The sequence below is a fragment of the Dermacentor variabilis genome, chromosome 2 (genome assembly GCF_050947875.1).
Source record: "Dermacentor variabilis isolate Ectoservices chromosome 2, ASM5094787v1, whole genome shotgun sequence".
Taxonomy (NCBI): Eukaryota; Metazoa; Arthropoda; class Arachnida; order Ixodida; family Ixodidae; genus Dermacentor; species Dermacentor variabilis.
In genome coordinates, this window is record NC_134569.1 from 795767 (window position 1) to 810030 (window position 14264).

The window sequence follows — 14264 nt, forward strand, 5'->3', positions numbered from 1 at the left end:
TACCTGCAGAATTTCCTGCATCCAGGAGAATAGAATGTTTTTTCTTTACAAGGTCATTAGTTTTTGCTACTTTTCTCAAAACTTTGTTTGGGTTGTCTGCAATTTCACGAAAGGTACATACATACATACACACATATATATACATATATATAGTGACACTTTTAATCATACAATCTTAATCTTTTCTATGTGACAGCTAGGCTTGCAAGGAGTACTTGTGTAATACCATGCTTCTGCATCCTGAAACATTTTCACAACTGAAACATTCATGAAATCTTGAGGGTATAAAAACAAGTTACAACTTCAAACTTTCGTAACATTACTTGTTGCTGGGCTAGTTGGTTCGTAAAGCTAAAAGTTGCGTGAATATGTTTCTGAATACTCGAGAAGTGGAATAAGCATCATTTCACATTTCTACGTCTATCAATAGTTACAAGTTTTTATAACGTGTCAAGATGCGCACCAAGTTAAATTCGGGGGATTTACGTGCCAAGACCTTGATCCGATTGTGATGTACACCATAATGGGGGACTCCGGATTCATTTTGAGCACCTGAACTTCTTTAATGTGCACCCAATGCACAGTACATGACCATTATTGCATTTTGCCACCATTAAAATATGGCCACCACATCCGGAATTCGATACCGCGAGCGCGTGCTTAGCAGTGCGACTCTTCAGCAACTAAGCCACCACAGCAGGCAAGATGTGAACCAAAGTGACTCTTTCCTGTCAGTGTTTTTGTCACTTTGGTTCGCATCTTGACACATTGTTATAACAACTTTTATAACTTTTGATAGAATAGAGGTGGAAACATATAACAATGCTTATTGCACTCCCGAGTATTCAGGAACATATTCACACAACTTTTAGCTTGCTCACTGCAAAACATTTTCTTCCAGTCATCACAAAAATTTGGAAGAGAAGCTCTATAAAAAATATGTTCCTTCTGCAGAGAAAAATTTGTTGCACATTTGCAACTAGCACATTAAATTACACATTACCTATAAATTTCCTCCCTCTAGTGGCAGTAGCAGTAAATATTTTGCTCGAAGCACATACCTAGTGAACCGAGCTGTCCATTAGCTTGGACCATTATACTCGCAATAACTTTCTGTGGCAATCAAAGGAACGCTATGGAGGCATAGCGGGCACAAGCGAAATCGCTTTCGAAATAATTCCCGCCTTTTCATCCATTATCAGTTTAAGCTGGGGTAGAAAAAACAAACTCCTTATTTACAACAGACAAGCCAAAACACACCACTGAGCATTGAGGTTGACTTACTTTGTGGCTTCTCATTTCCACGCCTGTTCCGAGAAATCAATAGTGCTACCAAACTCTGCCAGACTACTTGGGGCGCTAACCCATGTGCAGAAAGTCCGCCCCTGTACCTTTCCCTTCATTGCCACAGAAAGTTGTCTGTGAGTACAGGTATCTTGGACGAAACTGGCAACGCCTGAAAATGTGGCATTAAACTAAGCTTCACACAAAGTGTTACCTGTGTGCAAAATTTCAGTGGAGATTGGCCAGTGGTTTAGCTGGAAGAGTAATGTACACCTGGCTCAGTTACTTTTACCGTAGTTTTACAGTAACACAATAAGTGCCAAAATTCCTGGCATGGTGCTTGTTTTGGAAAAAGGCACTGTACATGGGGAAGCTCTAACACTGTAACTATTAAATGGATGCCTTGTGCCAACCTTCAACCTAGTTTTGGAAGGGCCTCAGGGGAAATCTGCTGCCTGAGGCATTCAGTGTGTACCGGAATATGCTCAAGGCCATAAATGAGAAAAAAAAAAAAAAAGGAAAAGGAAGGGCAAAAGTTGATCACACTTCAGCAATTGGCTACTGATGCAGCAGTAGGAAAACTAGAAAATTTTTGTAGAAGCAGTAGATTTCATTATTGCTTTCCCAGAATATGTCGAAGCCTGCAGGTCTTGATGGCTCATCACCGAACCAGTAAAAATTTGAAAAGATCAGTAGCTGTAGCCAGATGTCAGCAAAATAAATGGAACTCGCTCAGAATCACTCACAAAATATATTTCTTGCTTAGCATTCACTAGGACAAGATTGACCTAAATTATATTCAGCTAGGCTCACTCGGACTTGAACCCACAAAAATTCTACTTGGCTGGGCTCAATCGCACTCGCTCATGTGTAGGTCCAAGTCTGGGTGGGTAGACTCGTGAGTGGGTTCGCCAACCTATGGCTGTAGCAACACTGGTTGTGAAGTGCATGACAAAACAAAATGACCACACAACAAATGCACCATGTAACCAAACACAAATGGCTAGAGGTTCTAGCGACTCGATATTTGAGAACGCCGGTGACAGTGGTGGCTTCAATTAATGCAATTTCACACCTGCAGTCTGAAATGGTACTGACTCTGTACAAGTTCACAGCTTATTTGAATTTGTCACATTTAGAAGTGCCATTTAAAAAGTCACTTAGGAAGTCATGAGTTAGTGGTGTATTTTATAGTAGCATATAAATACATTTTTGTTCCCGTTAAATGTCAATAGGTTCAGTTTATAGAATAGCGATATCACATTTAATTGCAGAGTTAGAGTTGTAAACTATTGCTTTAATTTCCAATTTTTGTTAAATAATTGATGGTTTAATATCTGCTTTCTACACTTGCTAGATTTGAACTTTAAAAAAAAATATTTTTAATTTTGGCAAACCTCATCAAACTTGGTGCAGTGAATGCTGAGAACGATTTCCCCGCTCCTATGGTTTTAGATAGAAGCTCACAAGCTAAAGCTTCCACGTAACATACACAGTAGTTTCTAAGATAGAAAGATGAAACCAAAGTGACCCACTTACTCCACCACTCCCCTTAAGCATGTTCCAATACTTAATCTCTGCAAGTTCACAACATATTAATTTGCTGTGGGTACCAGGCTGCCATGGTTTATAAACAAAAGACAAATTTTATAGCTGGAACGTCTCTCAGTGAACCTACAAACTTTATTTTAGCTGATACATCTTTCGTAAATGAAGCGAGTGACTTTTTTTTTTTTTTTTTACAAAGTGGTAACAAGAAATTATTGCTCGAATTTACAGATTTTCAACACCTCCACCTCAGCTGGATAAACAATAGTGTCCTTTCCGTTTCATACACCAGGTAAGCACAGTTGCATCCAACAATTAAAATTTTTGCTTAAGTAGATAAGGTCCGGCTTGTTTTTACCGTGCTGTGATATTCAATCAAGCGAATAAAGTTACTTGAAGCTCCACTTTGCCAGATTAGACTTGGATGAAGTATTGCTGAAGTATACTATGTGTGGTGGTTCAACATTTTGCTATAGATACAAGTATAATTGTTGCGCTGTCTAAGCAATCAGTTCAGCGCTATTTTTGTTCTTCAGCATCTCTTAGAAAAGAAGCTCCTGCTTCTGGTTAATTATTGGCCAATCTCCTGTTGTGCCATGACAGAGGATCATCATTACACCAGGTTTCCATCCACCTGAAGGAACACGCAGCTTTTGTCAATAACAATATGTATTACAGTCTTGAACAGCATGGCTGTTCCTGTATGACAGGGTATTTAATAACACATTTAGTAATGAGGAGGAGGAAATGACTGGAGAAGTAACAGAAGCAGTTTGACACTAAGCCACAGTAGAAGTTCTCAGGAGCATGTTTCATGGGTGGTATCAGACATTTGTGAATGCCCACATATTAAGCAAGCATTTCAGCTTCTGTTGTGTGTAGTGCACCGTCACGTAAATGCCTTGTGAAAAGTGCCATCCTTTTGCGGTTCCAGTTGATTGCTTTGCAGAGCTGGTAACAACACGTGCAGGACTCGAAAATGAACGGTCTCACAGTTTTGGTCTTTTATTTATATTGTAACTATGAGTGATATAAATATTACTTGCAGTTTCTTCAAAATCTGCATCGTCTCACTGTCTTTCTCCTAGCTCCTGAAAAATGCCGCACGAAAGGGTGGCCACAGTCTACTGAAGTCCAGCAACAACAGACCAGATGGCAACAAAATCCTGTACATGTTTTTTTTCCTGTAGGCACCAAACACTTGTGCCAAGCATGCTGCGAGAGAAACCCGAGCCTTTTATTCTGCCCGCATTACATTAGGCCATCCTCCACCACGGCAGACAGCTTGCATAAAGGCTATGCATAGGCACCACAAGTCCGAGCACAACATCAGCGTCAACAAACGATACACGGGGTGCCCAAAGTGCACAGGGTCACTAGCAGGCGGGCCAAGCTGCTGTGTGCTTTCAGGTGCCTCTGCACACAGTTGGCTTGACAACATCAATGGCACCGGCAGCTAGTCTAGTTACAAGCAAACGTTAATTCCTTCCTTTTTTTTGAGAGGGTGGGGGTGTGTTCATGGAATGGTGTAAACCCACGGCGTAAGCAGCAACACAACCCCGAGACTCAGTGCCCCTGGGGACATGTGGTGGTAACAGGGTCGCCTTCCAATGGCTTCAACTCTCGAATCTGCTTGATGAGGTAGGCCTTCTCATCATTGAACTGCTCGTCATCCGACCGGTCCGTGTGGAATTTGCTCAGGAAGTCCACCAGCTTGTCCTTATTGCGCAGGAGGATGTCCAGGATGGGCTTTGGCTTGTTTGGGTTGGCCACAAACACCTGCACCAGTATGTAGCACCATCTTAGCTCGCTTGCGTGCCATAAGTAGCACATATGCAGTCTTATTTTACTTTGCTCATACAATTAAACCTTGTTATAACAAAGTCGCTTCGGCCACGAAGCCACCCTCCTGTGATAGTTAAACCTCGTTACATATAATGAAGTCGGTAAAATAGGCACTTTACAACATTGTTATATCAATATTTGACCTTTTATGCAAATACCGTATTTACTCGCGTAATGAACCCACCTTTTTTCCAGATAAGTTGACATAAATTTGGGGGGAGGGTTCATTACGCGGGGAAAAAAAATTTAGATATTTTTTAGGTCGAAATTTCATGTCACAATGAAGATAGGAAAATCGCAATCCCAACCTTACCTTTATAGTAAAAACACGTACGCGATGAATGTGAATTAAAAATTCATTTTTATTTTCATGCTGCTGGCTGCTTATGGTCTGTCTCACTCGGGCTCGCTATCTGAATCCACGCTTCCACTCATATCGCTTGCGACTTCGTCGGCGTCGTCGTCTTCCCACAGCGCGTCGTCTTCACTGCCGTCGAGGCTGTTGGAGATGCCAGTCTTTTTGAAGCTGCGGACGACCATCTCGCTGGGAATCACACTCCATGCTTCTAGAATCCATCGACAGAGCATGTCGATGGTGGGCCTTCTAATCTTACCTGCGGGAGTCAGGTCGTGGTTTCCCGCGGCCATCCACTCTGTATAGAGCCGGCGCACGTTGTCCTTAAAGGGCTTATTAATGGAAACATCAAGGGGCTGCAGCACTGATGTCAAGCCACCTGGGATGATAGCGAGGTCCGTGCGTAACTCGCTCATTCGGCAGCGGACATTTTTTTCCAGATGGCCGCGGAAGCTGTCCATAACAAGCAGCGATGGCAGGAGAAGAGCCCCGGGCCGCCGTCCCCAGACTGTTTTCAGCCAGTCGGACACCAGCTCGGCCGACATCCACCCTTTCTCCTGGGCGCGAATGTGGATACCGGCAGGAAGAGTTCCCTTTGGCAGAGTCTTTCTTTTGAAGACGACGAACGGCGGCAGCTTCCTGCCGTCCGCTGTTACAGCTAACATCACGGTGTACCGCTGCTTCTCGGCGCCCGTCGTCTTAACCTGCACACTTTTCGCACCTTTCATATCGACAGTGCTGTTTCTTGGCATGTCAAAGTTTATAGGCGTCTGGTCCGCGTTCCCGATTTGCGACAGCAGGAACTTTTTGTCCTCACGGATCCGAATGACAAAGCGGTGGAAATCACGCACTTTGTCCCCACAGTCTGCCGGCAGCCGCTGGCATAACGTAGTACGCCTTCTGAGGCACGTTCCGGCGCATGAAACGAGTCGTCCAACCACTGCTCGCCTTAAATTCACTCGCGGCAATGCCGTGACTTCTTGCAGTGGCCCGCGCGTGATTCTGTATCAGCTCGTGGGATACGGCACATCCTTCGTTGCGGAGCCTCTTCACATAGCTCAGAACTTCTTCCTCGACGCGAGGAAACTTGCCCTGCTTCGGCCCGCGAAAGGCCCGGCGATCTTTCTTCGTCGCTCTGAGTTCCTCTTGTTGATTCCTCCAGTAGCGCACACGCACGGGGTCTACACTAAAATGCCGTCCAGCCGCGCGATTGCCATGCTCCAAAGCATGCTCCACGACTTTGAGCTTAAAACCGGCCGTGTAGCTAGCGTAACGCCCCATCGCACAACGCGCAGAAAATGCACAGCACGCACGAAATAATGCAAAGGTCGTAGCGAAGCACTTAAACAGCAACAAAATAGGACTGCGCATGCATGGCGCTATAAGCAGAGGTTTGCTTTGCATTTAATAGATGGCACTCGGCAACCTGCATCATCATCATCATCATTGTAAAAAAAAAGAATCTAGAGAAGTTTGACAAATTGGTTCGAGAAATACAAAGAAAATAGCCGAGCGTGGTGGAAACTGCCGTCACCCCATTTCAAAGAGGACGCCCCAGTAAAGCCCTTTGCGCATCCACCAACGAATCATGCAAGGTCAATGAACGATCAACGAAAGCGTGCAGTCGACGCCCGCGTCACCCGCGTTCGCGTCGCCGGTGTTCAGCATCGTTGGCTTCAAATGATGTTTATTTTATCACTGCGCGATCAGACAATTTTATGATCGTCGACAGTCGACAGCGCCGGCCAATTGAGCCGAGATAACGCGAACATGCTGAACACCGACCCTGCGGGCGGGTGCGCGTTATTTACGCGACGTAAAAAAAAAAAAAATTCAATTTTCGACGACAAAAGTGGGGGGTGGGTTCATTACGCGAGTGGGTTCATTACGCGAGTAAATACGGTAAGTACAGTTGCTGACCGAACTTTCTTACATGAAAGAGGTTGTGAAAACTTATGGATTATCGGGCAATCTGGGGAAAAAAAAACATTTCAACGAAAAAAAAAAAAAGGCTAATTTTGCTGAATTTGGAGAGTTGGCAATCAAGGATACGATTTCATGCCATGTCAATGATAACGTCCCATCGGCGATGCAAAGTCTGCAAAGCTTTTGTGTCCACTCCGCCGCCATGGCTGATAGTGTTGCCCGCAGTGGGACAACACTATAATCAAAAGCGTTGCCTAGAGGGGAGTGAACACTCAGTCTGCCTCTTGCTTCAATGTGACCTCAAACACTTAACACGTGGGAAGACACCGCATTACCCCCAAGACAGTGCATGCAGGCAGTGTATTTGCAGCGGCAGCCAGGTTAGAGGCGAGGATAGCGTGCGCACATATTTCCATTGTATTCTCAACATTTCTATCCTATTTCCTATTTGCCTACTGCTAACACAGCGAAACTGCAAAATCGCAATTTGAAAAGAGGATGAGAATGGGCACCCATAAAAGAGGATGAGAATGGGCACTTATGAAAGAGGGGAGAGGGAGCTTTGGCGCCAGAAGGGGAAACCACTAGGACAGTGGTTCTCAAATGGGGGTCCATGAAAGCCACAAAAAAGAAAGACTCCCCCCCCCCCCTTTTTTTGCAGGCATGGCTACTGCAAGTCTTGAGGCACTCTGGTTGGAGACTTCAGAAATGCTTCCCCCTATTTCTCGTTAAACAGTATCTGCTTAAAGAGCAGTTTCGTTCAATAAAAGTAGTGAAGCCAAATCACCCACTCAGCGGCCATTGAACATAATGTGCTTTGTATCCGCATAAACCACATCAGGTTATAGCGTACATATGAGTTAACACATATTTTCACTTTTTGTTGCGCAATCACGGTGGTAGGTCAGCTTGACAGAACAACAAGCCTCAGAGATCAAAACGGCCTCCAAGCGCAAACCCAGAGCACGCTTGTAAAGGTGAAGCTACATCAGCATCAACATCACTTCGGCACCATGCCAGAGGGTGTTGTGGCGTCGTGCAAGCTAGGACTCGTGTCATGCCAAAGATCGGACAAAAAGCAGGTGCTCAGCAAAGAAGAAAAATTGGACATTGTTCGTGCTATCGAACATGGCACGAAGAAGTCGGCGCTGGCATGCGAGACTGGTCTACCGTTGACTACTGTGTGTGGCATTTGGAATGTGAAGAAGTTGTGCAGCAGTGCTGCTGCGACTGCGAAAAGATGTTGGCTACGAGGTTTGACTTTGAGGTTCAACTTTTCGCCATCATTGTCTCTGTTATCGCCAAAATGTTTACTAGCAACAGTGATGAGACCGACACAAGAAGTGATGACACAGGCGATTCAGGCCCTACAGTGGCTGAGGCTACATGTTGCGTCAGCCTCGTGAGTGTGTTTGCCAAGAGGAGGGGGCTGGCTCGCAGCTGGCTCGCAGCTGGCTCGCAGCTTTAGTTTGTTTCAGGCTGCTGTTGTTGCTGCTAAGCCGCCGTGACATCCAATGAAAATAACACACTTTTGTTGTGCAACGTGAATAAGTAATGCCTGTTTTTCCCCTCTTTCATCGCACTCTCTTTGAGGTCCGCTTTTGACAGGTAAGTGGGCAATCTCAGGCTATCGTTTAAGCAAGTTATAAGCTATCCAAGTTTTAAGCTTTTAATTTGGAGAGTAGGAGACTGTGCTACATCAAATGCTTTACAGAAATCTAAGAAAACGCATCCCATAACTTGTAGCTTTTCAATTGCCCAGACTAAATTGTGAATAAACTCTACGAACTATGTGTTGCAAGATAAACCACACCTGGAACCATGTTGGCTGGGGCTTAGGAGATTACAGTAAAACCTTGTTAATTCGACCCTCGTTAATAGGCAAAGATGGATTTAGCGTAATAAAACGCTAGTTAATTCGGTCATATTTGGCCGCATGACGGTTATTTCGGACAACTCTCGATGCTTAGCAAGCACAGATCGCTGCAAATGCACCATGCTAAAGAGTAAAAGTGGTGTTCTCGACCACCGAAACAAAGTAGCAGAGTTTGCATCGCCATAGTCATCAGTGAAAATTGTACTGATCGTACGTGAGAGAGAGCAACGCCATAACGCTTCGTGCCTATCTGTGCTTTTAAAGCCTTTATTTATTCTTTCATTTACTGCCGTGCATAGCACCGCGTCGGCTGTGAGTCTTCATGACTGCGTAGTCGTCATCCAAGATTTTGTTAATAGCCGCAGCGGTCGCGGCAAACAGTAGTTTCGTTTTGACTTAGTATGCGCGTTTACCGCATGCCTTCGTAACCACAAGGTCGCTGTCCATAATACCGTCGACAGCGGCCACGGCTGTGGCAAGCAGTAGTTTCGTTTTTACTCTGTGCAAAGCTGTCGAGGATGAAGAACACCATCTACATTGCGATGGGCAGCGACCTGGCGACACCGACAAAGAAATAATTGGTGAATGGTGAAAGGCAGTGAATGGTGCGTCTCTAATGAAGATGCGCACAGCGAAGGAAGTCGCGATGCCTTTGCCACAGCGAGCGCTTATCAGTCACAAGATAAAGAGAATCGCAGCTTCTGCACTGCTCTTGTGCAAAATAGAAACAGGATTTGCCGATTAATTCAGTAAATAAAAGTCTCTTGGCATAGTAAGCATTTGTTTGTTTTCTTGATACCCTTGATAATTCCGACATTCAGTTAATTTGGCTATTTTTTTTGGGTCCCGTTAAACTCAAACTGACGAGGTTTTACTACATGTCTGGTTAAACAAGCCATAACATGACTATATATTACATGCTCCATAATTTTACAGGTTGTACTTGTTAAGGAGATGGTTCTGTAATTCTGAACGGAGTTTAGCACGCCACTCTTACATATGGACAGGACTCGCGCTAACTTCCAATCACCAGGCATGTAGATTTGATTGAGGGACTTCTGGAACAATCGGGTGAAATAAAAGCATAATGCATCTGTACAATTTTTAATGATAGCGGCAGGGATGTCATCAGGGCCATATGCCTTAGCCTGGTTCACATCTTTCAATAATTTAAGGATACCATCGACACAAAAGGTGACTTGCAGCAAGTGGTCTATTCCAACAGGTAATGAAAGACAGACAGTACGTGAGCTAAATGGTAAAAACACAGATGAAACATAATGGCTAAAAATATCAAGTTTAGACTCGTTATCATGAATGACTGTTTCATCATTTTTCAAAGAGCTATCGACTGGTTGTCACTGCCATTACCATTATGCTGCACATACCACCAAAATTCTTTGGTATCCCCGACAAGTCTTCGTCCTAGATTAAAGAAATACAAGTCCTTAGTGATGTCAGACTTTTGCCTAATTCAATTTTTACTGCTTTCAGCAATGCCCAATACCCTGGTGATAGATTCATCACCATCTTTGAATTAGGGAATGTGACTTTGTCAAACCATGGTTTGTCTCGAGCTCTCCTACTTGATATAACTTGTGACGGGACAAAAGCTTCACGTAGTTCAAACATATTCAGTTTAAAAGAATTCTACAGTTGTTCGGGGGGGAACGCCAGGGGGCGCCGAGTAGTGCGGACATGCAAACATCGGCTCCTGCTTCTTCAAATGATTTTGGTGCATTTTTTTGTCAAATCCTGGAAAGCTGTGCATCATTCGATGCAGTATGTAGCAAGAAACCAGCCCATGCCGGACTATTGTCGATAGGTGGGCTTTTCGACAATTTGAGAGACTTTGAACTACCGACCCGTGGTGTTCGTCGGCTCACCCTACCGGACGCAGCGTAGCGTCGGCGCGGCGTCCGTGGTAAGCCACGGCCTACTTGGCGTTGTGGGGCAAAATGCCTGAAGTTGAGATGGTGGAAGGGGTCGAGATTGACCCCGACGAAGTGAATTGCCTGGGCTGGAACACGGCAGTAGGCAGAAACAAGAAGGCTTGACCGGAGACTCCGAAGTCGACGACCAGCACGGAGACGCACAATGGCGGGAAAGGTGGTCGCCGCACGGCCACCCGACAGAGCGCGATGAAGCAGCTCGTGAACGTCTCAAGACTCCTGAAAATGCCTCAGGACCATATACGCATCATCGTCAGACCAAGAGGAAGCCTCGACGTTAAGAAAGTCAGTACGATTTGACTAGTCCAAGCGTTGGCCATGGCGGCGGCCTTTGCTCCGGATGAAGTGGGAGAAGACATCATCGCCCCAATGCTGTTGAAAACATTCTCGTCGTTTCTACGCCGGCAAGGAAGAACACGTGTGCCTACGCGTCCGTTCAGCAGATACACCTCAGGGAAGGCAAGTACGACGTGGCAGCTTATTTAGCCGCCTCGGACAACACATGCAAGGGAGTCGTTCGTGGTGTCGACGCCAACTTCAGCGATGCTCAGCTGTGGACAATGATTGTTAGCCAACGGAACCTGAAAGCGCTTGAGGTGAGACGCATCAAGACTACTACGACGGTGGTGGTGCTCTTCAAAGGTACGAGAGTGCCGAACTACGTTGTGTGGCGTGGGCATGCTGCCGTGCACGCTATGTAGAAGACAAGTGGAAGTGTGTTACAACTGTGGCAATTTGGGACATTGAGCTGATGTGTGCCCAAACCCAAGCAGGAAGAAATGCAGGGGATGCGGTGTAGCCTCCCCTGCCGAAGACCATCAGTGCACACCAAAGTGTTCCATCTGCGGGGGTCCTCAACTCACTGCGGACCGCAAGTGCAAGCAGTTATTCCAGCTGCCCTACATAGTAAGACAAAGACGACGCTGGCACAGGTGCGCCAAGAAGTCACAGGCGGCCCAGGAAATTCGTTCACGTGACTCCAGTTTGACAAGCGCGCCTGGAAGTGCGCGTTTGCTGACTCCAGCGGATTGTCAACGCAGCCTCTCCAGAGGGCGCCCCCGGTCTCGCTTCAGAGACCGCTCCCACTCCAGAGGACCTTCCCGCTCCAAGGGGCGTCCCCAATCCCCGGCGCGCATCCAGGAAGAACCCTTAATGGGCGGACCGATTCAAGCCCAAGACTGACAAGGCGCCAAAAAAGGTAACGCAGGTAACATTGCCAGAGCATAGGGAAGACCCCCGAGTAACACAGATCTTGCATGAAAATGCTAGCCTCAAGGCAGAAATTCAAAAGACGAAGGCTGATTTCGAGGCCTTTCAGCAAGCAAACCTTCAACAAAGGCAGGAGTCCTCTTCGGCAAACGGAGAATCGCAGGCGCGTACTGCTAAATGTAGGGCCATGTCCTCGCAGGAGGCAGCCGAAGAAACTGCCATGACGGAGGCAGCGATGAAACGCTCGCTGGACCGTTTACAAAAACCACGAATGAATTGATCAAGGGCAATCAAATGCTGCTCTTTAGAGTCCAAGTTCTAGAAAACATGCAAACTAAGCGCGCTGAACCAGTGAGTATGGAAGTCGCTCTAGCGGCAGCTAGAGAAACTACAGGTAGCGTCCTAGAGGCCCTCAAGCCTTAACAATGGCTGGCCACACTAAAGAATTTATCATATGGCAGTGGAACTACACGAGTTTTCAGAAGCGAAAGGCCGCACTGCAGAAATTTATCGCGACACAGTCGAACAAACCACATGTCATCTTACTACAGGAAACTAGAACTGAAACTTCGTCATTTCCAGGTTACCGAGCTATCTCGGCAACAGGAGAGGGCAGACTCGGCCTGGCGGTCCTAGTTGAGAAGTGCTCCTTTCAAGAGCACAAATTGCAGTTGGGCAACACGAGGGCGGAGGTAATGCTTATCGAAATCATTCCCAGCAGCTGGCTTAAAAACAATGTTTTCATTTTAAACATTTACAGTTCCCCGAGAGACTGTCACCAGGCATTCTTGTCGATTATAGCCAAGGCGGCGGCAAAAGCAAGGGATGCTTCACTTGTGGTAGCTGGAGACTAACACGGCGCATAAGGCGTGGGGTTATGTGAGACACTCCCCTAAAGGAATAATCTACTTCAAGCAGTTACAAACTGCTCATTACAGCTAGTTACGGAACCACAGTTTCCCACGCGCATCGGCAATTCAGTCTCACAAGACACCACGCCGTATCTGGCCTTCGTTAAGAATGTCACCTCTGTTAGTTGGCACAATAAGCAAGAAAACCTGAGAAGTGACCATTTTATTGTGGAAATTTCACTGGAAGATGCCGCAGCCCCCCTTGGGCGTTCACCGTAGTAGACTGGGACGCCTTCTGTAAACGCTGGGGAGAGAACTTGGAACGAGTCCTTCGAAGACCTCTTAAAGAGACTCAAAGAGGACGTCAAGGCTGTTACTAAAACAGTCGAAACTGACTTAAAAGTCAACAGGATGGATGTGCACGTGGCGCACCTGGTAGAGGCCAAAAACTCCTTACTCGCCAGATGGCAAACGCAGAGGCTCAATCGGAGGCTGCGTAAGAAAGTAGCCATGTTAAATCGTGAAATCGAAGCATATTACCAAGAGTTGAGCAAGCAGCAATGGAACGAGGTTTGCTCGGCAGTTGACGGACAGATGCGTACAGGAGGCAAATGGAACCTCCTGAAGCAACTGTTAGATGACTCCCAATCCAAAAGCAATCAGGCCCTAGCTGTTGATAGAATAATTCATGATCTTAAAGGAAAGGGGCTAACAGATGTAGACATACTTCAGAGCCTAGCAGACAGGTACCTCCTCGTAGGCCCCACGGGGCATGAGGACTACCCAGAGTATACAGGTGAACCCACAGAGGAGCTTGATGCCCCGGTGACAAAAGTGAAGTCAGATAGGTGCTACATGAGCTAAATGGCCACTCGGCGCCCGGGCCGTATGGCATCTCCAACAGGCTCCTGCGTAACCTTGATGAGAAATCAATTGAGAAGCTTACGGAGCAGATCAACTGCACGTGGGAAACTGGCTGGGTCCCAGAGGACTGGAAAACGGCCTCAGTGGTCCTTATCCCGAAATCAGCTAAAACACTCACACCCGAAAACCTTAGACCAATCTCGTACACGTCCTGCGTGGGTAACGTGGCTGAGCACGTCTTCCATGACAGAGTAACGAGATACATTGAGGAACGAGAACCGTTCCCGTATAACATGGTAGGCTTCAGGCCCTCTCTATCCGGCCAAGATGTCATGCTTCTTATCAAAAGGCAGATAATCGACGTGAACACCAGGGATGTCAGATGTATTCTAGCGTTAGATCTCGCCAAAGCTTTTGACACCATCACACACAGATTCATTCTGGAATCCATCTCGCACCTAAACTTGGAGAAATGCTTTCATGCTTACGTCAGCTCTTAAGGGAGCGTAAAGCCACTATTAAAATCAGCCAACTATGATTCGACGAGCTCAAGT

The 14264-nt window shown here is 46.2% G+C and overlaps 1 protein-coding gene across 4 annotated transcripts in view; it reads right to left on the reverse strand.

The window, feature by feature from the left end:
- Positions 1–3821: 3821 nt before the first annotated feature.
- Mo25 (calcium binding protein Mo25) overlaps positions 3822–14264 on the reverse strand; it is a 171359-nt gene continuing 160916 nt past the window's right edge. For all 4 annotated transcript variants that reach the window (XM_075679520.1, XM_075679522.1, XM_075679521.1 and 1 more), the window contains one exon: positions 3822–4611. In XM_075679520.1, the coding sequence (XP_075535635.1) occupies positions 4399–4611 (213 nt within the window). In that variant the 3' untranslated portion in view covers positions 3822–4398. The remainder of the gene's footprint in view (positions 4612–14264) is intronic.